At 37.4% G+C, this 25,780-nt stretch overlaps 1 protein-coding gene across 5 annotated transcripts in view; it reads left to right on the forward strand.

Moving 5' to 3' along the window:
- Positions 1 to 25,780, forward strand: part of VPS41 (VPS41 subunit of HOPS complex) — a 109,577-nt gene that overhangs the window by 12,474 nt on the left and 71,323 nt on the right. For 2 of the 5 annotated variants that reach the window (XM_036405058.2, XM_036405067.2), the window contains exons 3-4: positions 10,462 to 10,569; positions 13,633 to 13,710. In XM_036405058.2, coding sequence (XP_036260951.1) covers positions 10,462 to 10,569; positions 13,633 to 13,710 — 186 coding nt within the window. Of the gene's footprint in view, positions 1 to 10,461; positions 10,570 to 13,632; positions 13,711 to 25,780 lie in introns of those variants that run through there. The other 3 variants (XM_036405074.2, XM_036405081.2, XM_036405086.2) reach the window with 3 other exon arrangements.

Raw genomic sequence — 25,780 nt, forward strand, 5'->3', positions numbered from 1 at the left:
GCCCACCCAGCCTGGCCCAGCTGAGATACAGGCCGGGCTGGCCTTGTTACCTGCTCAGGCCAGAAGCAAAAGAGAACTTCTTGGGATTTTTTTGTCTTTAACATGTGTATTCACAGAGGTGCATTTAGCTTACTCAGTGGTTTAACAGATTGTCAATTCTTAAAACTAATTACTGATTTTTTTTTTTGTCAGACGCGGCGGAAACTGCTAGCAGCTTTTCTTAGGAAACTGTTGAGGCACTTCTGCGGATGCCTCCAATGCAAAACCAGCACAGCAGGTTCATTTGTTCTCAAGTTCTACCAATTGAAACAGTTTTTGTAGAATTCTGCAAAATTGTGAAAGGTTAATCTTGTCCAGGTTCTGCAGTCAGGGAATTGGTCACTGTGCCTCTGTCTCAGTTGGTCACATGGGGTCTGCCAGCATTGTGCAAGCCGTGGCAACTGCCAGCTCCACTCTGCGCCTTTTCTTCATTTGGGACACCAAAAAAAGAAAGGCTGTTCCACTGCTTTTGTCTTTCTGTCTGCAGCATGGCTGGTTAAAAGTGTCCAAGTAAATAAAGTCCATTACAAGCCATGTTGAGAGAGCTGCAGCCATGCCAGGGTCCAGCAGCCCCCTCTGGGAAAGGGGCCCTGTGACGGTGTTCACAGGGGTCTTAGGATGAGGGAAGAGACGAGGATCTGACTCCATGTTTCAGAAGGCTTGATTTATTATTTTATGATATATATTATATTAAAACTATACTAAAAGAATAGAAGAAAGGATTTCATCAGAAGCCTAGCTAAGAATAGAAAAAGAAAGAATGAAAGAATGATAACAAAGGCTTGTGGCTCAGACTCTCTGTCTGAGCCTGCTCACTGTGATTGGCCATTAATTAGAAACAACCAACATGGGCTAATCAAAGATCCACCTGTTGCATTCCACAGCAGTAGATAACCATTGTTTACATTTTGTTCCTGAGGCCTCTCAGCTTCTCAGGAGGAAAAATCCTAAGGAAAGGATTTTTCATAAAAGATGTCTGTGACAGGGCCCCAGCTGGCCCGCTACTCAACTGTACAGAGCAGAGGGCAAGAAAGCTTACTGCGTTTTCTTCATTCTTAAATGTGTTATCCTAGAGGCATTTCCAGTTGGCTTAGCAGAGTGCCAGTTTCCCAAGGTAGCCAGTGATTGGTTTTGCCAGGCATGGAGGAAACCACTAGCAGCTCCTCACAGAGAATCACTTCCACAGCTGACTTTTTCCATCTTCACCAAAAATCAATTATTGCAAAATCAGCACAAGATGCTATCTCTTTAAGGACCAAATTAGATTCTAAATTATACTTCATGTGTTTCTTGATTGTAAAGAGTAACAATCTTCTAGAGGTTTTGCAACAATGAAAATAAAAAATTTTAAATCTTTGTTGTGAATTTCCAGCTATTTTTTCAGAATTAATGATTATTTAAATTATTTCTACACTATAACATGGGTTCCAGTTGGTGTGAGAAGAAGCAGGATTTGGGCGAGGGTTTTTTCCTGACTTCCACGTCAGAATAGCAGGCAATAGATTGTCTTGTGTGCAGTTTCTTTCAAAAGTGGCAGCATCAGAGGCAAACACCAAAGAAGCCTGACATTACAATGGAAGAACTTTGAGTAAATAGCTGCCTCCTTTACAATGATAGTGTTACATCCTCATTGCCCACCTGAGTAATTTGCATCTTTTGACAATTTTGACTTCTAAAACTTTCCAAAGAAAAACCTTTATCCTACCCCTATTCTGACCAGAATTGGTCATCATCTTCAAATAGATTTTTCCCAGTGACGCTGATGTAAAATAAGACTACTGGTATGCGCACGTGATGCAGTTAATAGTGGGTCAGATTACCTGAAGTTGAACATGTTTGCTTTAAGGGTAGAAGGAAGTGGACAAATGTCCAGAAATATTCCTGGGTTCTTTCTGATAATATACCAATTTAATGTGTAGAGTTCAAAACTTCTACCCCTCATCTTTAAAGTACAAGTTACATTCTGATGCCTGCAGTCATAAGGCAATAGCAGGATTTATAAAGACCGACTGTTTTGTAACTGTGAAGTAGGAATATAACAAGGAAGAGGGGGAGAAAGCAAATTTACCTCATCACAGGTGTAACCCAGTTGTTATTGTACTTAACGTTGTGAGCAGGGTAAGCATTTAGGTAAAGATTAGGAGTTTTTCTTCATCTCCATGTTCTTAAAAAACAAACAAAATAATGTATTAATTGGTTTTACCAGATAGTGCAGGGACTTTGACATGGTCAGGGGTGGAAGTCAAAGGGATCTCCCAACTGTGTTGTGACATGATGATGTCACTTCCTTAAATTCATCAACAGATGTTAGCAATGTGTTACAGCTTGCTGCTTAATATTTTCTACTTTTATTAGCCCTCCTGCATGTGTTAAGTCATGTGCTGCTCCCATGTGGTATTTTCACTTGCAGCAGATTTTTTTGCTAGATATTCTTATTCATTTGCTATATTCCCTTGTATTGCAAATGAGCAGTGTGTTCATTTGCATATGTCAACCTCGAATTAGTAAATAAAATTCCTTTTTTCCTTCCATGTATTATAAGAACATCTGTGTTTTTAATATATGGAAAGAGGTCGTTGAAATACAGGATGGTAATTGTCTGCATTGCCAAATCCATTTACTCAGTGGTCAGTCTTGATCTCTGTCCTCTGAATGTCTCTGAGCTCTGTGAGTCTGCTGCTGAGATGGGAGCTGTGGCCTGCCTTTTGCAAGAACCACCTATAGTATATTTGGTGAGCTGTTCATGCTGGATTCTGGTGTCCTGTGAACAGCTGTTTCATGTCAAGCTATAAGCAGTCATTAAAAACCCTGTATTGGGAAGCTGTGTCATGAGGGTTGCCTGGCTGGAAGTGAGCTTCTGACTGAGGACATGGTAGTTTTGGAGAGGAAGAAGATGGGGTTCCTGGCAGGCACACTGAAAAGTGTTGAAATTGGACTTGTAGTCTAGGCTGAGAGGGCTTGATAAAGTGTTTGAGGGAAGTTAGGGTATCAGCAAAGATCCATCTGAGGATTACAAGGGGATGGAGCAGAGGAGATTGGTAAGAGGGGTGCTTGGGGAAGACTTGTGAGCCTTCAAGACTCTGCAGTCTTAAAAGTGGAGGTTAAGTGTTGGAGTGGGAGCCAGGCCCTTTATGTGTTTTGTATAATTGGATTATAGGGGGGTTGGATTGACTGGTACTGTGAAGGCAGTACTTCAATCCTTTAACCTTCATAATATTGTGGTGGGGCAGAGTCACTGTTGTCCTTTTCCATTTGTGTCCCAAAACTGAGAGTAACCCTGTCAGCAGACCTAGTCCTACAGAGCTGTAGTGGAGAGTTGCTCTGTCTGCATCTTGCCTTGTTGTCCAAATCAGCAAAGTTGAAGAATTTGCTCATTGTCCTAGCTGACCAAGGGTGTCTAAACTGAAGCATTATTTCCAGAGTGAAGAAACTGTATGGTTTGTCAATTACTGTCATTAGATACAAGAAAAGTATGGCAAGTCTTAGTTTTTTAGCATACAGTTACTAGAAAATGTTTTGGTGTGAAATATGATAAAGAAGGAAGTGAGAAATTATGCACATGGATATTTGCAGGGGTGATATTGAGAATATAGAGGCTTCTGTCTGATTATCTGGATTACCAGATGGTCTGAGCCACATTTAGCCTGAATACAATGTGGGTAGAGAAAACTAGAGGTGACAGATAAGTGAACCTGCTTGTCTGAGGGACTTAGTGTTAGATATTTTCCCTGTAGATTTTGGGGAGTGGGGTTCAGCAAATGTAAAATCAGATTCATCTGTAAATCTGTATCTCTTTACCTTGAATGAATGGAGATTAGTTGGGTCCTAACAAAGGTCTGAGGTTGAAAATAGCCACAATTTCTTTATTGGGCCAAAGGAGACATTATGACCCATTTGGTGCAGCTCCCACATATAGAAATGCTGTGAAGGTTTAAATAAAAAGCTTTATCTGTATCTTTTGTTGGGTAGTACTTGTCTTGTCATGGAAATCTTGTGGCAGTTAACCTTACGTTTGTAAGGTTCTTGTTGGGCTCCCTTGTCCAAAGTAAGGTTTGCACAGCCATCCTGGGTGCAATCCTGCCCTTCCAAGCCATTCTGGTGATGAAAAAGGGTTTGCAGAGAGCCAGGGGGTCAGATGTTGGTGTAAAACCTCACTGGTGATGTTCCTTTCATAGCAGTCTGGCTAGAAGTCATCCATTCTGCTTCTCAGCCACACACCAGACACTTGGCTAAGTACTCTTTGCTCCCATGTCAAATAGGGCATTTATAGATGAAAGATCATTTCCATCCAATCTCACAGGCCCTCAAAACTAAAGCTGAGACAATCAGTCAATGCCCTGATTAAGATATTATTTCTATTAAAAAAATTAGGATTTGGAGATGGTTATACCTTGGATGAAGTCAAGATGTCAAAACCAAGGAAAGTAATAAATGATCTTGGCAACTGTGTTCTGCTGGGTATTTTGCTGCGCTTTGAGCTTCTGCACATATACAAGAGAAATAAGGAACTATCCCTGGAGACTTCATTTTGGGGCTTGAGGTCTTTTTATGTTGGTTTCTTTTTCTTTTTATATATGTCATTGAATTTCTGTAAGAAGTGGAGATGCCCCCAGTGGAGCACTAAGGAGGTGTTTATTCATTTTTGCATAACTTAAAATGTTCTATGAGGTTTTATTTTAATTCAAAAATAATTTGAGTTGGTTTCTTTGGTTCTACTGGAGATTTTCATATAGTGTGTAAACTAGTAATTCTGGAGCTCTAATTAGTTGGTTTAATTTTTTTCTTCTGTGTGATAGTGATGACTATTTAAATAAATAAAATGCTGATAGGGTTTCTCAAGGTCTGACCTGTATTAAATGTCAAGAAAAGTTACTCCCACAAATTGCCAATCACCTTTTTGCAGTAGTATTGGGGTTGCATTTTCTGCAGCAGAATGAGGTTTTTTGGTTTGGGTTAGGTTTTTTTTTAATAAGATTTTATAATGTGTCCTAAACATTAAGTGTTCAGACACACAGAGGCAGAGCATTTGAATGATCCAGTAAGCTAGAGGGTGTTGCAATTTAGGAATAGTACTCCTTGCTTTAGTGCTCTCACTGAGACTCTACAAACCACATGCTTCTTGCTTGCTCCCCTCTTCCCCTTCACTTGGGGTGGGCTGGAGAGTAGGAGACACAAAAGGGAAAGATGATGGGTTGAGATAAGAACAATTTACTGGAAACAACAATGAGATAAGAAAATGAACAGTAACAGCACAGTACTAATAACTAAAGTGTATAAAAGAGAGAGAGAGATTCACATGCGAAAATACTCACCCGTACTCACCTGCTACTCTGGGTTGGAACCAGCATTACCCAACCCATCCTCTGATCAACAAGAAGGAACCCTTTCTCCTCAGAGAAGGGGCTCCTTCTCCTCAGTGTGGGTCCTCCCCATACTTGGCAATGGCATAAGTGGTGTAGGATAGCCTCTCTGTCCTAGCCATGCCTCCCCTGGTTACTGCAAAAATTAACCCTGACCTGGCCAGGAGGAAATGAAGTAACTCACCCTTTTTCTTATAATCTCTGAAATCAATGTAAACTTGATAGAAAGCATGTAAAAAAAGAAAATTAACTGTAGGGTTTTTGTTTATTTTGTCTTTTTTTTCCTTTTTCACACATAGCCTTTTAAGAAGGCCTATGACACTAGGGCCTTGTTGGAGTAGGGTGTGTGTCCTTTTTGAAATTGCTTCAGTGATGGACTTCAGCTATCTTTGTATTGGAGTTTAAATGCTTTGCAGGATCAAAACTTGCAGGCATAAACAAGGCTGGAATGGACATTTAGAGTAATTGCAATTTTATCTGGGACCGGAGAGAAGACGTGCAGCAAAGGGGAAGGACACTTGCCTTATAGTGTATGCAATGTTTATTTCCGTAAAGGCTTTGAAAAACTTTGAGGGCAAATTGTGTGGTAAGGATGACACTTTTGCTATCAGTACTTGTAACATAATTTGAATATCTGTAATCAATAGAACAATGTTCATGTGACAGTCTGTCCTATAGGCAGATCCTCTGCTCCAGGAGCAAATGTGGGCTAATGAAATAACTCTGGGAACTGCCCACAGGTTCCTTCTGAAAATTTTCTTCACAAGGACTGATTTCAGATTTTTTTTCTTTTTTCCTACTCATGGTTTCAGCACAGCAGTTCCTGTAGGCAAAGCTAGGAAATATGGGGCAGAATATCTGAAGAAGGTTGTGAACCTGAGTTCAGAGAGGCTGGCGAGAATCCCTTGCAGTGGTACTGGCCTGTTGAGAGAGCTTGTTGAACATGTGTAGCTTTTGTTAGTTTTGTAAACCCGTTCCAGAAGAAGAGTTGGTATTCCATAGCTACTGGGTGAATGAGAAGGAATTTGTTTTCAGTTCAGGAGTGTTCAGCAATGACAACTGGAAGAGCTCTCAGTATGAAGGAGTTTGTATTAGTCTTAGGGGCTAATCAGAGTATTTCATTCAGTTGGAAATGTGCTTTCAGTGGGAAATGTTTATGGGTGCCTGTTCTTTACAGCATATTTTAGCGATTTGCCTGCTAGCTTTAGCTTTAAAAAGCAAGTGAAAAATCAAATGGAGTATGAGTTTCAAGTTAGCATTCCTGTTGTTGAAAAACGGTCATTTATTTTATCACATCACAAAGGTACCTTCCTGACAGCTCTGTGGGCCTCCTTGCCTTTCAGAATTTAAGGCTGCCATGTGTGCTTTACAAAATGTGCTTTACACATTTTGTGAAGTAAATATATATTTTTCTTTTAAAACATTTGTCAAGAATATCAAAATTTAGTATTGTTATTTTGGATAATTTTAGGCATTAAATATTGAAGTAGTACTAAGTGTTGGTATAAAAAGCAGTCTTACAAAATTTATTTTCAAATTTTTAGAATCCTCTAGGAGGGTTTAATTAAAAGTGTCATACAGTTAGTAAAAATACGTGTAAATTCAGCAATTGGTTTTTTTATTATTTTTTCCCTTAAAAAAGGAAAGCTGTGAGTTCTCTTGTATGGGGTAAATTTCACTCGGTTTGTATCTTAGCTTTGCTGCAAGTCAGGACTTGTACTATTCCTCTAGGTTGTCATAGAAACACAGCTAACTGACATCTCAACTCAGGCTGCTCATGGTTTAATTTGTGGGTTTTCAAGATTATTAAAATTTAACAAAAATTATTGATTTGCTTTTATTAACACTGGCTTGTGTTTACTTTAGAAGAAGTTTAAACTGCATAAAAGCTTTTCCTAGTAGAAAAATACCTTTAAAATTATTAAACCCTGATACTCTAAATAAGAGATCATCAAATTCATTTAATATATCAGAGTCTGAAGCAGTAATCTTGAATTTTTGAAAATCACCTTTTTATTTCATTTTGTTTACAGTAAAGTGCTCCAACCTCATTTCAATTCACCTTTTAGCTTGACTTTTATTTAACATACAAGATACCTGTCAAGAAAGCGTGAAATAGGTACATCATCATGCCTAATATTTGGGAGTTTTCATTTTATTTACTTACTTACTTTGAAGCCATGGCAGAATGCTGGCAGAATGCTTTGGTGCACTGACTTTTGAAAGTATATATTTTTTGTATATGCATGTGCAGAAAAAATGACTTAGTTTTCACTCATAAATAAGACAGGTAAAACTTATTTACAGTAACTTTATTTAATGGTCCATGGATGAATGATTTTATGCAAACTACTCCAGAGACTAGAATTAACTTTTCATGTTGGTTGCACATTGGATGTCCTGGCCCCAGCAACATGTGGGATCTTATAAAAACTAGATGACTGGCGTTCAATTTTTACTTTTATGAATTTATTCAATGATTGCCCATGCATTTCAAGTATAATCTTCGTAAGCAATGTATAAAATGCAGTAATGTGTTAATTGTTATAATGGACACATACTTCCTTACACTCTCCTTCCATCAAATGTACGCTTTTTACTTTGACTTTACCTCCTCCCTCTACCTTGTAGCCATTTATTAACGATCTGTAGGCATGAGGAATTTGACTGATTTATATACAGACCTGTAATTTGACATTGTCATTCTGTCTAGTAACAACTTTGTTCAGTGTTAGATTTACTGAATAAAATTGTTTCTTAGTGGACATTTTGACATCCCACTTCATACTCCTACGTCATGCACTGCTGACATCCCTGTATTAATCTCATTTGTATTCTGTCTTAATACTCTCACGTAACATTTTAAAACACTCTTTTGCAGCATATTTCTATAAGCAAGGGACTAGGTATTGGGTGTCTCCATAGGTGTATATGGCTTTTTTGTGTTTTGTATGAGGTTATGTAAGTGTTACCAAATATGATGGTAGCGCACATAGTAAATGGCCGTACTATTTAACTTGGAAAAGCCTGGCTTTAGTACTGCAAAAGCAATTTAAACAAAATGCATTTTTTTAATCTGTTAACACGTCTCTCTTCCAAATTTATTTTTTGCATCGTGTCTACAAGAAAGTGCTGCACAAACACAGTTCTGCTGTTGGCTGATACTCTGCATTTTTAGGAATTGGAAGGCAGTAGTTGGTGGGAAGTCAAGGCACTCCTTTAACTAGAGCACTGCACTGGTATATTCTGGTTGCTTAAGAATGAAAGATGTTTTATATGGAAAACATACTTGTTGGGGAAGATGAAACAGGAAAACCTTATAAATATGATTGCCTGGCAAAAGATTTTGAGAATATGGAAACTATAAGCGAGATTGAAATGAAAGCAAGCTTTGAGATACCTTAGTTACTGAACAACTGGAAAACAATGGTATGGCCAGACTGGAGGTAATCCCCTTTTGATGAAACAAGACCCTCTGCTTGCAGACACGTCCAAGGCTCAGAGCAGACCCTACTAGCTTGGCAGAAGGGGTCCAAAGAGTAGATTTAGGGTTTAAAATGTAACACAGTATGTTAATGTAATGATTCTTATAGGCTATATATAAATGCTATAGGATTTGTATCTTGAATTAGATTGGTTAGTGTGAATTAGAATATTCAACACAGAAGAAGATTTATTGTATGGTAACGGGAACCTCGCTCTTTACCTTCTCCCTCTCTCAAGGCCTGCTTCGAGCTGTGGCTGGCAGCTCCTAGCAGCGCCCCTGCACCCATGCCCTTTGCAGTAAACAGCAAGTTCCACAACCTGGCTTCAAGGATCTCTCTTCTCTGTCTGTCCCAACCGTCCTGCCCCCCATTGCTCCTACACATACTCAGTGTTGATATATTCATTATAGTCAATAGCAAGTGTAGGAGAATATTATTGCAGGTATACTGTTTCCCAGTGAGGACCAAGGGATATGTAAGGGTTTGTGTATGTCTGTGCATGTATAAGATTAATTGAGACTTACTGAAGCCTGTGGAATCTCTCTGGCATTGTACCTCTGTACACCAGCTGTTACAGATAGATGCCTATGACCAAAGAGCTATTTTGCAACTATGATTTTCTTTTCCTAAGAGATAAGCATGTTGGGTCTTCTTTGAGCAATAAATTTGCTGCTTGGGTTTTTTTGTTTGGTTGGGGTTTTTTTTGTTTTGTTTTGGTTTTTTGTGTGGTGTTTGTTTGTTTGTTTGTTTGTTTGTTTTTAGCTTGGGTTCCTTTCTTTTCACTCTTTCCCCCATGGTCCTTCCTTGCATTTAAGTAGTGATGGGTGATAATACCTAACATGCATGAAAAGAGCAGAACGCTTCAGTATTTACCAGAAAAAGATCCTAACATGCAGAAGATAAAGGTGATTCATAGGAGTATAATGTGTCCAGATCCTCTTCCCAGAAAACATATTTATAGTATTTTTTTTTACCATAAGCCCATTGGTGGATTTTATACAATTAACTTATTCCTAGTGGATTCTTCTTATTTTTGTTCACAGCATTTTGCCTCTATCCTTCCTACAGAGGTGCAGCATCTTGTAAAGGTCGTGAAGTTTCTTGTAACGTGCATGCTTCAGCTTTCAGTTCATGGTGGCTACAGTGGCACACTTTATTTTATCATCCTTCATTATCATATTCATCCTTCTTGTATTTTACTTCTAAATTGCAAATTACTAACTTTATGTAACAAAGTATACATGCACATTTTTTCCTGCTTTTTAGATATCAAGTAAGTGCCTCCTACAGCTAAATTGACATGCTGCTATACAGACTTTGCACTCAGAACTTTGGAGTAAAAAGAAAAACCAGTAACAAAAAAGCACAGTCCAAACCCCTTCAGATGATTAAACTGTGAAAGTTTGGCTTTTGATTGTAATGGCTGTTGTGAAGAGATCGCAGTGATCCATCTTCGCCTGTTGCTGTGTGATAGTTTTGGGGTATCTTTTAATTAATTTTTTATCTAAAATAAACTTATAAGTATTTTTGTTGTTTTTTCTCTCTTGCTCCCTTTTCTTACACTCCTAAAAATTTAGGAAGATGAGAGTGAAGAAGAACCTAAGCTCAAGTATGAACGGCTTTCTAATGGAGTGACTGAAATTCTCCAGAAGGATGCAGCCAGCTGCATGACAGTGCATGAAAAGGTATTATGTGACTTTGTGGCTGAGATAGCACTTCTGCTCGGTTTTATATATTTATCTGTGTTTATAGTGCATCAGTGTATTTCTGTGTAGAAGTGATGCCAAATCTAGAGTTGCACTGCAAGGCATCAGTGACATAAACAAAATTTACCATTAACCTGTATTGAGAAATCCACATTTTCTCAGTGATAAAACAAGTAGTTCACATGGTTCAATTAACAGCAGATCTCTCAGAATCAATTTCCTTCTTGTTTGTATCAAGCATTTTTCAGTGGTAAACACATTTTCTCAATGAGGAAATGAGGTGAGAATTCAAGATGCAGTGATTTGTTAGATGAGATGTTTACATAAGCTACTAGAAAAATGCTCACTCAGATTTAATAATGAAAAGTATTAAGAACTGCAATCAAAATACAATCCTAACTTTTCTTTATTCAGAAAGGAAGTTGGCATATACTGTGGTTATTTGTACAGCCGTGCCAGCAAAGATCAACTTGATCATGTCAGGAACTTAGCATATATTTGGCTGTGGAAGACATGTTAATGCAGTGTAGAAGAAAGTAAATATTGTATTTTTTGTTTGCTTAGGCTTTACTTTTGGGGGGTGTCATACTAACACTGGCCTGTCCCCCTTCCCTGATTCAGTGTGTTAAAAAGAGAGGAACTGCACATGCTAAGAGATTTTGATGTACCAGAGGGATGATAAGGATAAAGACATATCTTAATAGGATGATACGGATAAAGACATATCCTAATAGACAATGCAAACTAAAGAAATTTTTAAAATAATTTATATTTTGTTCTTAAATAAGCTTCATATGATTCTTTAGTGATTTAAACAATTGCTTTTGTGTTTTATGAGTTTTCTTCTCTTTTATACGTACTGTAAAACATGTTAGAATATTGAGGCATTCTGAAGTGCAGCTGAAAATGTGAGTTAATGATTTGTCAACTACTAGTATGTAAAACATAGTAGCTATTTTCTGAATATATAATTTTTCACAGCCTGTAATATCTCCTTAACAGTTATTGTTGAGGGATCTATCTTTATTATTTGGCTATATTTTTAGATTGACTTGTGCTGTGTTTCTTTTCCTCAGAGGACTGTTGCTATGGCTCAAGAGGCACTTAAGATGAAGCTTGTATTTTAACAGTGTGAATGAAAACAATAAGTCTTTTTAAAATGTTTTTGACAACTTAGAATTACACAGATATTTGGAAAATTGGCAAGCATTTCCTTTTTGTCTGTAGCCTGTTTCTGTTACCTTTTTTTCCTGCATCTCAGGTAGATTTTGAAAGCCAGGAGTTTAACAGGATTTTTCTATAAGGATGTGCACAGATACAGCTTTTGCTATAGTGTCACAAAGCGTGACAGTACAGGAAAACTGCCGAAGTATCCCAGTACTTTCAGTTTTCCAGCAAACTAGATACACTACTTATGAGAAGAATCAATATTGTTAGAAGCCAAGTACTGCAGTCTTTTAGGAATAGGTCTCTTGCAACAGAGAACTTAAAAATGAAGCTGGGTTATAGGTTTTGCAAGGGTATTTCTGTTTCATTCTTGCTGGTTTTTTTGGGATTTTTTTCCTGAACGAACAGGAAAAGCCTTGCTAAATGCTCTCATTAGAAAATTTATGCAGTAATATGTAAAATATGACTCTGATTAAAACACTAACTTTGCTGGGAATCCTGAGATCTGGCTTCTGCATTCAGACTAATTTCCCCCCAGAATTTTTTTTTTTCATTTTTGCTGCTAAAGCATCATATTTTCACCAGGCTTGCTGTCTGCACTGGATGACTAATCGTCATGGCATCTGGTGCATTCAAGCAGGCCTGTGCAGTGGAATAGTCATACCTAGTTATGTCTGCACACCTGATGTTTTATTAACCAGTATTGATTTTTTTACCCGGGGGACTTTTTTCTTCCTGAAAAAAGGCAACCTTGCAGGAGTGAAAGGCATTGCAGGGAATGAATTTCTAATGAGCCCCTTCTTTCCCTTTCTTACCTCCTTTTAATGTAGCTTCATATTTTAAGTGCCTGAACAGAAATTTCATTTTAAGCAATTCCATTTTGATAAATCCTTTTAAACCTTGACTTTCTGTAAGGTTATTTTTTAAAGATTGTGCTGCCTGACTGACACGCTTAGCAGTGCCTGTAAATTTGAGCATTTCATTATAGGTTGCAATGAAGCATGCTCACATGTGAAATACAGAGAATTGAGTAGCCTAGACTATTTCAGTAATGCTGAAAGTGGGAGGATGGGGGAGGGGGCAAATAAAAGAAACCTCTGTCATAAATCAAGTAGTACTGAAATTCTATCTTTTCTGTTTAGGTGTAGTTCACATGGTTCAACTAACAACAGATCTCTCAGAATCAATTTCTTCTTGTTTGTATCAAAATAAGTTTGTGATAGTCTGGATTTATGTCAAGATTTCTTTATTTTGCTACTATTTTTTAGAATGCAACTCCTGAGATTTCCAAGGAAGTGTATTTGTCTTGGGAGTATTCTATTTAGGAATGTTACTATGTGAAGGAAAGCAATCCCCGGAGTTATCTGTGTACTTAAATGCACTGTCATAGACCTTCCATAATTCAACTGTATTTTACCAGGGGCTTAAAGTTGGAGTTTTGCTGTGTTTGAACACTTTTTTTTATTTTAATAATGAAGAATTAAAAATAAAGCTCAAAGGAAACATTAGGATTGAAACAAAGCTGCAGAAAGGATCTAGGAACTATTGCAGATCTCTGTTGGTTCTTGCTCTCACGCTGCATTTTTAATTTGCTGCCACAGTCCATCAGCTGGTGTATACAGACTGCAGACCCACCATTAGTTGTCAGTGGATGAGGGTCCTCATGACTCATTCTGACAGCTAACTTGCACTATCACAGAAATATGGGCTTGAAGCCCTGTTTTATTCTTTGGGTACAGTTAAAATAACCTTTCTCTATAGAACATGGTGGGCTTTTTTCTTTTCCCCAGTGTTGCTAATCTGGGAGTTTATTTAGCATTGTAGTATTTCTTGTGATGTCTTTGTGTTTATGTAATCAATCTCTTTCTTTCACAGTTTTTGGCACTGGGAACACATTATGGCAAAGTTTATTTACTTGATGTCCAGGGGAACATCACACAGAAGTTTGATGTTGTAAGTATGATATTATTCAGAAGCCATTTACAGGCATATAAAACTGCTGCAATGTACCAGTTAACACTCATGCTACAGTAAGTCAGTTACATGTGCAACTACACTAACGCATTCCATTACATAAAAAACAGTGTATGGTCCTTGCAAAAAGAAGTTATGCTGGATGTCTTTGTGGTGAGCACATCTCGGTTTATATATAGGAAACTTCTTCATGTAGCAGAAGAGGAAATACATATTTATGATTGCAAGTGGCTAATAAAAATGGAACCCGGAAACTCATTACTTCCATAAGGCGTGAACCTGTTCATTAGCTGACTACTGTCAGTTATTAGTTAGTGCACTGTCACCTTATCTAGTTGCCACAAGTAATTGAAAAGTGATGACCTTGCTGGCTCAGTTTATCAATTACAAATATATAATGCTAATATTTTATGTAAATGTTTTGAAGTTTGAATTATTAAGGGATTTTATTGATTGAAGGAAAAGAAGAAGCCTTTTTCCTTATTGTGCTTTGTAGTATCAGATGAATAAGATGCTAAATTTAAAGCTCTGTTCTAGAGTATTAAATGTTCCTTTTTATTGTGGATATTAGTTCATTAGTTTCAAATTCCCTGTCTGTCTTGGGGAGTGGAAGGAAAAGAATTAGAATTTTTTTTTCTTCTCAGGTCTTCAAAAATGTTAGTAGCCAGGCACTGTTTTTTCAAAGCAGTATAAGGACTAGCCATAGAAACCATCACAAGATGTGGACATGTTTGCAAAGAGAATATACATTCTAAAGCTGACACAGCTGCATGGAAGGGGTCAAGCATTTGTTTATATTTTTGAAAAATCTGATTATGAATTGTGCAAGGGAGTAGAGCATAAACTTAAGTATAAACTTAAGGTGCAGCTCTTGAAGGAATTTTTAGATTTAATTTTATTCACATTGACAATGACCTTACTGGCGATTCATTAAAGTCAAACTAATTATGAGCATCTATTTATTTTAATTTTGTATGTTCATCAGCCCTGCAGCTGAGAATGCTGACTGCATTTCAGAAGAGGAAAAGCATTTGGTGTCTCCCTTGCAGTTCTTACTAGTTTACGTGCATGCATCTTGATAGAGTTTCTCTGGGAAGTAGGAGAAACTTCTCTATTTGAGGCAGGTCAGATTAAATATACCTGAATTATTCTCTTCCATTGCTGCAGTAGAAAACAGAGTCAGAGACTCACTTAAATGAAGAGGAGAATTTGTATTGAGTCTGGCATTAACTGTCCTAAACTTGTGTTTGTTCCATTCAGTATAAGGTGCTTGGAAAATTTTAGTTGTAGAACAATCTTCTTCTGTCCACCACCAATACATGTTCTCTCACACTGGTTCCAAGAGACGAAATCGTCCTTCTGTGAAGACTTAGGGAACTGCCTAGGTGTAGAGCAAGGAGCAAGGGGACCTGTTACCTGGTAAAGTCTATAAAACAAAATCCCTGCATTCTCTTTATACGCACCCTCCCAAAGTTGCTGTTATTTTCATTGTTTTTCTTTACTGAAAAGTCCTACCAGCGCCTGCTGGGAGGGTGGTTTCTTATGAAGTTAGTGTTGGACTATAAAGTTACTTTCTGCTCGAAGATGTTACTTTTCCAAACTTAGCCTGCTTCAGCATGATTTTTGTGCTGTGTCTCTTGTAAAGATGACAATGATTTCGTTTGAAATGATTGTTAGAGTGCAAACTGCTTTTTGAGCTGGAGAATAGGAAAAAGAAATGTTTCTTGGATTCTACTCTTAATGTTTATATCTCTTTTTGTAATGTACATGTCTCCGCTGCAATAGATTATATCATGGATTAGTTGGAAATGGTGCTTCTTTTTTCTTTTTTTTCCTCTATTTTCTAGTTTGAAGAAGAATGATTTTCCTCTAGCACCACTTGTCTTTAAAAGAAAAGTTTCTCGAGGAACTACTAACTGTTGTAGAACAGAACAGGCTGCCTATGTGAGAAGAAAGCAGCTCTGTGATGTACCTGGCTACTTAAGCTGAAAAGTTTTCTGAATTAATAATTCACAAAATAATTCAGTCAGCTGCTGAACTCATAGACAGTTTATTCTGAACTGGCTGCTGTATGCCAAAATATTTTCCTTCTTACCTGAACTTCTCAAGATGTTGAATTTCAGACTAGAGACATCACTACAAAACATTCACTGGGGGTCTTAGTTCAGTTCTCTCCTTCTAATGCCTCTTTATTGTCTCCCCTGGGGAATTTGCATTAAAGTATTGCCATGTTATAAATCCCAAATAAAACCTAACCCTTTCTGGAGGAAAAAGGGAATTACTTCCCGAAGTAGGGAAGTAATTTGTCACGCAGGGACAAAGCATTTCTTGTAAATGTGCTGGTGAAGACTGTTTTCACTAGTGGTGTTTTTTCTGGTTCTTTTTCTCTGATCCAAAAAGAACAAATTCTTTCTCAGAACCTTTTTCATTGGTGAAATGGCATATACAGCTCTATCTTGAAGTTGTTAATAGGGGAAGTACCTGTTGTTACTGATTATAGGAAATTAATATTGTGTATAATTTTTTCTGAATAAAATAGCAGTATTACCACTGAAATATTTTAATTGTTTACAGTAAACAGTGTACCTGGGGAGGGTCTTTTATGTATTTTTCTTTTTGAAAGGATCTTTTTAGGAGATGTTTTCTGTCTTGTGACATTGCAGAAAATAATAGTAAGGATAGCAATGTGATGCCCTTTGTGCAAAAGAAAACAGTTGCATAAGGAACTGTACTTCATCTGAGTCTTTATCTCCATTTTTCGGGGGGTTATTTTGGTTTTGGGGTTTTTTTAAAGAAAAGCTGGGATGTGAAAAAAATAATTTTTTTTTATACATCTGTTAAATGTGTAATTAGCAAAAAAAAGCCATACATGGGAAACTTAAAAAGCTACTAGATCCAAACACTGTTAGTATGTAAAATAAACCAGAATTATGCAAGAGGGTTTTTTTAAGCATTTTTTAAAAATTCATTTCAATGCCAAGTGCATATTAAATATTCTTAGAAAATACCATTACTGCTCTCTTAGTCCTCTTGATTTCTGTTTTTCTTTCCTAATTTCAGGAAGCCATGTTAAAAAAAAAAATGGTCTTGGAAATCGAAGAAATAAGAATTTTTGCTTTTATAATAAATCCTATTTTTTCCATAATGCATCTGCATTTGAGCCAAATTGTAAAAAGTAAAAAGGTACTCATATCAGAGGATTTGCAGCAAAATGAGGGAGAAAATTCACCAGTGTGTTGCATTATCTCCAGAATAGCCAAGTTTTGAATGGCAGCACTCCTTTTCAAGACTGAATGCATTTATCATTTTAATTTGAGCTAAAAACAGCTGTAAGAAACATTAAAATATAAAGCTTGGCTTCCCTAGAAGTGCTGGGAATTGTAACACACTTTTTTTTTATTGTTTAAAAAACCTATTAGGACTGCACTTCTTGATGTCCATAGCAGCAAATCAATGTGGTTATCCTGGATTACAAATACTATAGTGTCTACTCTACTTTGACCAATAAATATTCAAAGAGACTTCTGTGAAACTTATGTAAAAAACTAGAAATTATTTTTAGAATAAAGTCTTACTCTCATCCAGCTCTTCAAGTATCTGATGCAGAATCCTGTACCAAGTAGACGACTAGTCTTTTCAGGCTTGCAACTCCTCTTGTCAATAGCAGTGGAAATGTGTGCTTTGAATCTGTTGTAAGATATTTGTGTTTTGGGGGGAATTGAGACAGGAATTGGGAGGCTTTGGTCTTTTGTGTTGCTTGGTATCTCAGCAGTTGTGCTTGTGCACTTGTTGTACCTCTCTCCTCTTTGCCTAGCACTTCTGTGGCTCTTGCCAGGGTGGCTTGTCTTTGACAATGTCAGTTGCCTAAGATTAACTGGTATGCATCCTCAATAATGTATGTTTGACAAACTGGTATTCTCTTGTATTAGGGTTCAGTGCATTGAGTGAGATGAAATGTGTCAAATACACTGAAAATTATTGCTAAAAGGCAACAAGAAGAGGGAAGAAAAGCCTGCTAATTCCACTGACAAAGGATGATGCAGGACTGATTCACAGCACGTTAATTCCAAATGTCTCTCCATCTTTCTTTCCTTCTTAGACTGTCTACAATTTATTCATATAATTATTGCCTGAACTGACATCCTGTGGGTTAAGGATTTGTAGATGTGAAGAAAGCTGTACAAACATGTTTAGTTACGTAACAAATCAAAAAGCTTTCAAAGGGCAAGAAAACCTGTCCCCGTTCTGGTCTTCTCATAAACATCAAGCTTAAAGCAAAAGTGGTAAGAAGTCTTGGATGGTGCCAGTGATAGTCTGTTAGAAGGGGGAAGATGGCCTATTTTATAAGTAATGCAGATTTAAAAGTTTAATGCATTGAAGGTGTTTCAGTAGTGATGCATGAGTCTAGAAAATGATGTAAATAGTGGTTTAAAGCTTCTCTTAATACAAAGAAATTGAAGTCTTCTAGCATGCAACAGCTATTGTGAGTTATTCAAGACTGCTAGAGTTCCAGAAAGAAACCTCCTCACAGCATATCTTTTTACAATGTATTTCTTTCCTTGCCTTGTGGTTATCTTTGTGATTGTCTCACATTGTGTAGCACTAGCTATTTAATTATTGGTTTTTTATTGGAGCGATAGTAATGCAAAAACACTGCGTCATCTCTGGTGAAGGCTTGAAAGGGAGTTCCTTCCGTGGTGGTATTATTGCCCTTGGGTGTATTGAAGCACTCACCAATCTCTGGAGCAAGACCTTGGTTGAAGGTCAGTGTGTGGCCTATTGTTTTGCTGATAACTCAGCAGGTTGCAAAGAAAACCAGAGTTTTCAGTTGACTTGTTGCCTCTTGGCAAGAGTTTAATTGTTAACAACAAAAAAATATTTCTAACAAAGAAACAGCTGTTCTTAAGCACTAAGTGGTGCTGCTAGCAATGATACAAAACCTGCTAACTGCTGTAGGAGATTAAGCAACATCTTTCAATGGGGAAAGTAACTTACCTTTTCATTGTATAATGACGTTGCTTTGGATGGAACTTTGCATGAGAGTTTGAGACTAAGATGATGTAACTATCACTTACTTTGACAAGCTACTTAAAAGTCCCTGTTTTTTATCTTTAACGACATCATTTTAGTTGTTAGTGGGAGACTATGTAGGAAAACTTAGGAAGTGAAGCAGCAGAATTTAAAGATCTGGGTAGCTCTCTGTCAGGATTTGCATGGTGCTACTGTGCCTGTTAAATTTGAAGCTGAAATCCTGTTTTGTTTATAAAACCAAGTAGTCTATTTTAAGTGAGAGTTCCAAAAACCAAAATAAAAATTATGGTTTTGATAGAAGCGAGTGTCTATTGCAAAGGACAGGTTTCCTTCTCAACCCTGGGACCTCCCAACCAAATGGGTGTTGCATTTTTGTGTCTTAAATGCTTTATGCCAACTGCTAGCTCTTTCAAATGGAAAAAAATTGACACAAATGTCATCTTTTGGGATTTTTGTCTAAAGTCTTGAGTGTCTACACCCAATTTAATATCACTTCTGCTTCTCTCTGTCTGTCTTTTCATTTTAACTGCAAAGGATTTGGAAATCCAAAGGTTTTTACAGTAGTTGTGGGAATAATTCAATGGCTTTTGAGTCTGTTTTTTTTGTATAAAGGCTTAAAATGTATGTTTTATATGTTTATTCTGGTACTGTGTTTATTAGGTTGCTTGTGACATGAACTGTTTCCAATGGGAACTGTGGAGCTATTGAAGATTCAGAACCATCTTTGGCAGGAATCATGGTGTACCTGTGGTATCTTGCACAGACTGGCAGAAATTTTGGCGTCATGACCATTATTCCATAGATCTAGAAAGTTTTCTTGTCTGACAAAACTGAAATAAGAAAAAAACAACCTCTTGTACATGTTTTGTACATCATCTTTGTACTATTGTATCTGACTTTCCTTTGAAAGGAGTATTAATGAAATTTTTAGTTAACCAAAAAGATCAAAGGGATGTGGAAGGTAATTGATACTAATACAAATGTTGTTTGGAATATCGATGAAATGTGGGAGTTCTAAACAATTCTAGAATCACTTATAAATAATTTTTGTAGCTCAAAATTTAGGAAGTGTTACCATTTCATTCAATTATTCTTTCAGGATTGTAGTTTCAATAACCGTAGCTTAGTGCAAAATAATGTAAAAATTTTAGCTGGAGGTATGAGTTCAGCTACAGAATGTCATTTATTTCTTGAATGTTGTTAACACATACAAGTCAGATGTGTGCTTGTACTGCAGCAACCAGTAATATGTATGGTGTCGATCTAATTAATTTCAGTTGAAGTATAAAGCCCATGTACTTTAGCAGCTGATTTTGGAATAGCAATTGTTTCTGCCTTCTCTTTTGAACTCTTGACTAGCAACTAGGTTGCCCATGTCCCTTTTTTGAGAAGGATTACAGCCCCATCTTTAGACCAAATGGTCCTTCTACAACTTCATTACCCTTCAAATGCATATTGTTTTCTTTTTTTTTTAACATAGAAGCATTGGAAGAAGTCTCCTTTTTTGTTCTCTAGTATCAATCACTTTACCTCAGTCTGGGTATCTTGTTGTTTGTCAGCTGCATTTCATGATCAGCTCTAAATGTATTACATTTAAGGTACCTTAGCAGCCCTCTTTAGTGTCACTGACTTCAGTAGAAATCTTTAATGTCACCTTTTAATGAGGTAAAGGACTGTGTTTACATACTGTTCTGTCACAAACATCTAGACATAGGAAATAGTTCACTTTCTCTTGACTTGGTAGGATGCTGTTGTATTCTGCATGTTTTTTTCAGAAAAAAGCATTGAATAATCTAGGGTGAAGACATTTGAATAGGGGAGAATGCAAAACATAAAGGACATTAAGGACATTACTGCTGTAGTATTTAATACAGCATTGTTGATCAATGAAAGGGCAAAGCTTCCAATTTGTTTTCTTTTTTTCACCAAACCTTGTTGCCTCTTATTTCTGTGGAGGATCAAACAGAGGACCTTACTGTAATTCTGCAAAGTAAATTTACATGTGTCACTTTCAGACAGTTTTGAGCAAAATTATTTGTGATATTATTAAGATACATCAAAATCATCAAAACAGTTTTGTTTTTTTTTTTCCTTTTAACTCTTTTACCATCCAGGTGTAGTAATATTTGCTGTTTGAATGTGTATCACATATCAGGACTATTTAGAAAGTGGACCACTGTGCCAAATTGCTCTGGAGTTTTATTGGCACCAATGAAACAGCGAGTTTCAGGTAGCACTAATTAAGTGTTTTCATAGAAGACTGGTAACTCAGATGTGCATTTTCTAAAATCTAATAACACTTAAAAGCATAGGGAGGATTTGGAGAGGTTTGATTGTAAGAAGCTAGTGTATTGCTGATTCCTAGGGCTGTTTTCCTTTCAAATGGGGTATTATACCTGGATGGTATTTTTGTCCATAGGGAATGCAGGCACTTATGTGCATATATAGAATAATAGTAGTTTGCCTGTCAGAATTATTAAGAGTTCAGGCATTAATAAAATATTATTTACATTAGAAAATGTTTCCCTGGTTAGAAAGACTGAATTCTGTAGGACAATGTTTTTTATACAAGTTGACATTAATGATAGGGCTACAACCCTTTGTTTCCATTAACAATAAAAATACAGCACTGTTAAAAATAGATAATGACATAACAGGGGCATAATACGATGAGCAAAACATGAAGGCAAAATCAAGTAGTTTTTTCTATAGGGAAGACATAACTGATAATGAACTTAAAAATTCTAATAAAGGTTCCTTTCTGGAGGATGAGACTTATTTGTTTTAAAATACATGCCAGTGTGTATAGTACTTTATTGCACTTGTGATGGAATATTAAACATGTACAGTCCAGATTTGACCAGTGTCTGGTGTTAATACCCTCAGAATGGCTGCTGATAAAAGTATCTACTGTCAAGTGACCATCTCCACTGTGATGGTCTTCACTGTTGAAGTCAGTTTCACTCAGTGTCTTCTGACACAGAGAAATAAAGATATAAGAAATGTCAGAAATTGGTATTTTGGTGTTGGAAGGTTCACCACTGTAATCCTAAACTGGCTGCTAATTGAAGTCTAGTTGTTGAAGGTCTTGGCAGTTTTATGGATAGGAGCATTGAAATGTCAGCAGTGTAAAGATGGAGTGAATGAATGTGTTTGCTTTTTTTATCTACTTTAAATAAAGTTTATGATACGCAATCAAATGTACACTTCACTGGTATTGAAATAGAGCCTCTTTGTATGTAAATGCATTGAGGAACTTGTACAGGATCAATTAATCTTCATATTTAGCCTTCCCTATCGTACTGTCACAATGAGGATATGGCATACGATATACTGCTTACAGTAAATTACAGCGCACTTCATAATACACAGTTTCTACCAGTGTGAGAACTCTCTATCTCCCTCCATCTTTTTGGTTTGCATATGTTTTTAGGATCCTGACAAGACATCCAATATTGACTGAGTATCTCTGGTGGACTTGTAAGACTTTACCAGATGTTTATAATTGCAAATAAAGAAAGTTCCAGAGTTGGTGTCCAAAGAGAATACAATGCTTTCAGTAATCAGAAAATGTGTTTATTATTGTATGTGGCTCTGACTTATGCTAGTCTGTATCAGTGTTGATAACTGAAAATTTACATGGAAAATGGCACTCTAGGTGTTGGCTGAGCTTGAGCATTGATAACCCAGTGTAATATTTAACTATGCCAGGAGTATAACTACTTATGTTGTTTTCAGTCAGGAAAGGGAATTCATTTCCTTATAATATTTCTGCATCTGTCTGATTCCATCAGTGGAGATATTTTCACTGATTTCACTAGCCACTGGGTTTGGATCATTTTTTGTAGCAGAGTAGTTGACAAGCCAAAATAATTGGGAAAAGTACTTACTGAAATTTTCCATTGTAGGACCTTACAGAAAGAAAAAAGGGAAAAAAAAGAGAACTATGAAGAAAATAATGGCCCTGTGTGGAATGTGTGGAGAAACAGTGTTTCCAGGCTCCATGGGATGATGTCTTCTATCTTGTGTTAGGTCAGAGATTGGGATGAGCATCATTGCTGTTCAGAAAACCTTCCTGGAAATGATGTTGGCACAACAGTGCATGAGCCCTAAGCAGAATAGTCAACAGCCCCTTTGCTTCTTCAAAAGTTGTTTGATGGATGCACCAATAAATTAATCTCTAAAAAGAAAACCTCTTCTGACCAGAGCTTTCACTGTATGTCCTGCTTGGCCTTTTTCATTAGTCACATTTCTGAAATGTGGCTTATCAAGAAATGGAGTAAAATCTCATACTTTCCACTTCAAGGATGGAATTCTACAAAATTCTGTTAAATACATTAATGACGGTAGTAGTATTCCGTTAGAAACAGGCAGTGAAGTGCCCCTTAAGTTACATCGTCAGAGTTTTAGGTATGTTTTGTGGACTGTTCTTCAAAGCCCATTTGAATAATTCAGTAGCCTCTCTTGAAAGTTTATATTTAAAGATGAATCTCACAAGTTCATTGTGTTTGGCAAACTATTCTGAAAAGAAAGCAGTAACAGAAATTGGTGAGGTGAACCTCTACATTGCCTGGGATAGTCTTTCTCCCCAGGGGGTGTTGGGTTTTCCAAGGAAGATGTATCTATCACCAGCAGACTTTCCTCAGCCCTCCCCCCGTACTTCAGCCTTCTCCATGGCTGTATGATTGGGAATATTGCTTCATATTCTCAGATGGTTTAATACACAGATAGCAACAAAGAAGTAGGGAAAGGCTTAGGACATAAAATTGTTGAAGAGCCCTACAGTTATACAGAGGATGGCAAAGGGGATCTGGGGGGAGAAGGAAATGGGAGTAGTTTGCTTACTTTGGCACAAAGTTCCCAGGAGGATATCTCCTTACACAGCAGTGTTTTAATAGAAAAGAGATTTTTCTTTGGATCAGTCAGGAATTAGGTAACAGTTCGATTCTGCTAGGAAGTAGTCTAGGCTTTCAGTATAGATTTGGTTTTGGTAATAGTTCCATCAATCGTAAACAAGCATTCTGATTATCTAGTATCTACGAAAGATTTAGGGAGATCCCTTGTTAATATTTTTTTCCCCTTGGATGTTTTGGTTTTTTTTTTCTTAGTCCCTGCAGTTGACAAACAAGGGACTCACTGATGTGGAAAATACTGAAATCACTGTAGGTTTTTTGTTCTTTCTCACTGTCTTAGACTATATTTGAGGGACTTCTTGTCCTCATATTCCCTTAGTTTTAGACAAGCTTTTGAGATCTTTGGTTTTTGTAGATAAGGTCTGCCTTCCTGCAGACAAGATAAAAGTTAATGTTGTTATTGTTCTGTGTCCCAGACCTTGTCACTCCCTTGAGCCTTTCCCCCTCCCTTTTCTTCTAACCAACATAATCTCCCATTTTTCATTTGGAGAATGACAGATTCAAGAGTGTTTTAGGAAATGCAGTGGAGCAATAGTTCCCACCAAAATTTCGTTGCTAATATTGTTGAACTACACCTCTTTGGTGTGGATATTAGTAAGTTTTCAGGAAATGAAACTTTAGATGTTGTAAATATAGAGTATGCTTCTTCATTGCAGGCAGTGGCGAACATATTTTTCTTTAACTCCTACAGCTGCATTTTCAATTTAGACTTCTCTGTTATTGTGCTTTATTCCTCAGCTATGTGTAGATAAGTAAGATATGTGTGTACTTCTGTCTTTTTATGGGTAAATCATGGTACAGCATTAGAATTTGGGTTTCAAGATGCTTTTGCCTGTGTTGTATCGATGAAATTTTGCAAATATGCGAAATACTTGTGAGTCAGTGCAACACTGCAGTATTTGGGGCGAGAAAAGTGCATGAGTTCAGTTTCTTTTTAAAGACAGTTCCTCAGTACAAGAGATCTCTGGGTATGAGTGTTTTGAAGTCAAAAGAGATGGGACACAGCATATAATAGAGTTGTGCTTAACTGTTGCTGAGGATTTGGGGTCCTTTTCAAAGCCAGTTCCTCATCCTACATAGAGCAAGGTTTGTGTTTTGTGAGGATCTTAGCTTAGTTATGACAATAACTTAGGTGGTTTCTGTTTGCAAATCAGTATTTTACACTTGGATACCTCCGCCATGGTGGAAATAATACAAACATAATAATGGTAGTCCATACTCCAGCAAGCTAACCATGTATACAACCAAGTATACAACCATGGGTTGGTTGATCATATTGCTGTACTTTGGAGCTTTACATGTTTGTTTATGTGAATGGCATGCAGATGAAACATGAATAAATGAAAAGTAGGCACATTTAGGAGACAGTTTTTTTTATTACAATGCAACTTTGTACATGCAATTTGCCTTAGTATGGAGAACAGCTACATAATCATTGTACAGATCCAGACTGATAGTCATGTAGCAGAAAAGACCCTTAGGTGTTTTTCTTCTTTCAGTATATATATATATGTATGCATATGCATGGTATTGCGTCCCTCTGAGGGAAACTGCAAGGAGTTATTTTAGAAATGGACGGTCAGGAACTAAATTAAGCCAAACACGGCAAACGTTGTATCTGAAAACTGTTTATTGTTAATGAAAAAAAAAACAAACAAAAAAAAAAAAACCAAAAAGAGAAAGGAGTTGCCCAAATGAAGGAGGGCTGGAAAAGGCAGAAAAGAAGGAAGGAAAATTGAAAAGGAGGGGAGAAGGGCAGGGAGAGAGAGGGGAGAGGAGACAGAGAGGAAAAGAGGGCGTTGCCACCTGCGAGTCCGGGGAAGTGCCGCCGGTGTCCAGGCGGCTGGCGGTGTGCGCGCTGCCTGCCTGTGCAGGGCTGGCTCCTAACGAGCCGACGCGACTCTCGGAGAGGCCCGGCTCCCGCAGCGACGGCACCAGGCACGCGGGGTAGGCGCTCCGACCGGAGGTGCAGGACCCTGGACAGGGTCGGGGCGAGCATCGCAGTACGGGGCTCGATCGGAGCAGCCGGGTTGAACGCAAGTAGCTCAGGCAAGGATGCGCAGGCGAAGCGGCGGGGTGATGGTCAGGGACACGGGGAGGCAGGA

This window comes from Molothrus ater, chromosome 1 (assembly GCF_012460135.2).
Source record: "Molothrus ater isolate BHLD 08-10-18 breed brown headed cowbird chromosome 1, BPBGC_Mater_1.1, whole genome shotgun sequence".
NCBI classification, from domain to species: domain Eukaryota; kingdom Metazoa; phylum Chordata; class Aves; order Passeriformes; family Icteridae; genus Molothrus; species Molothrus ater.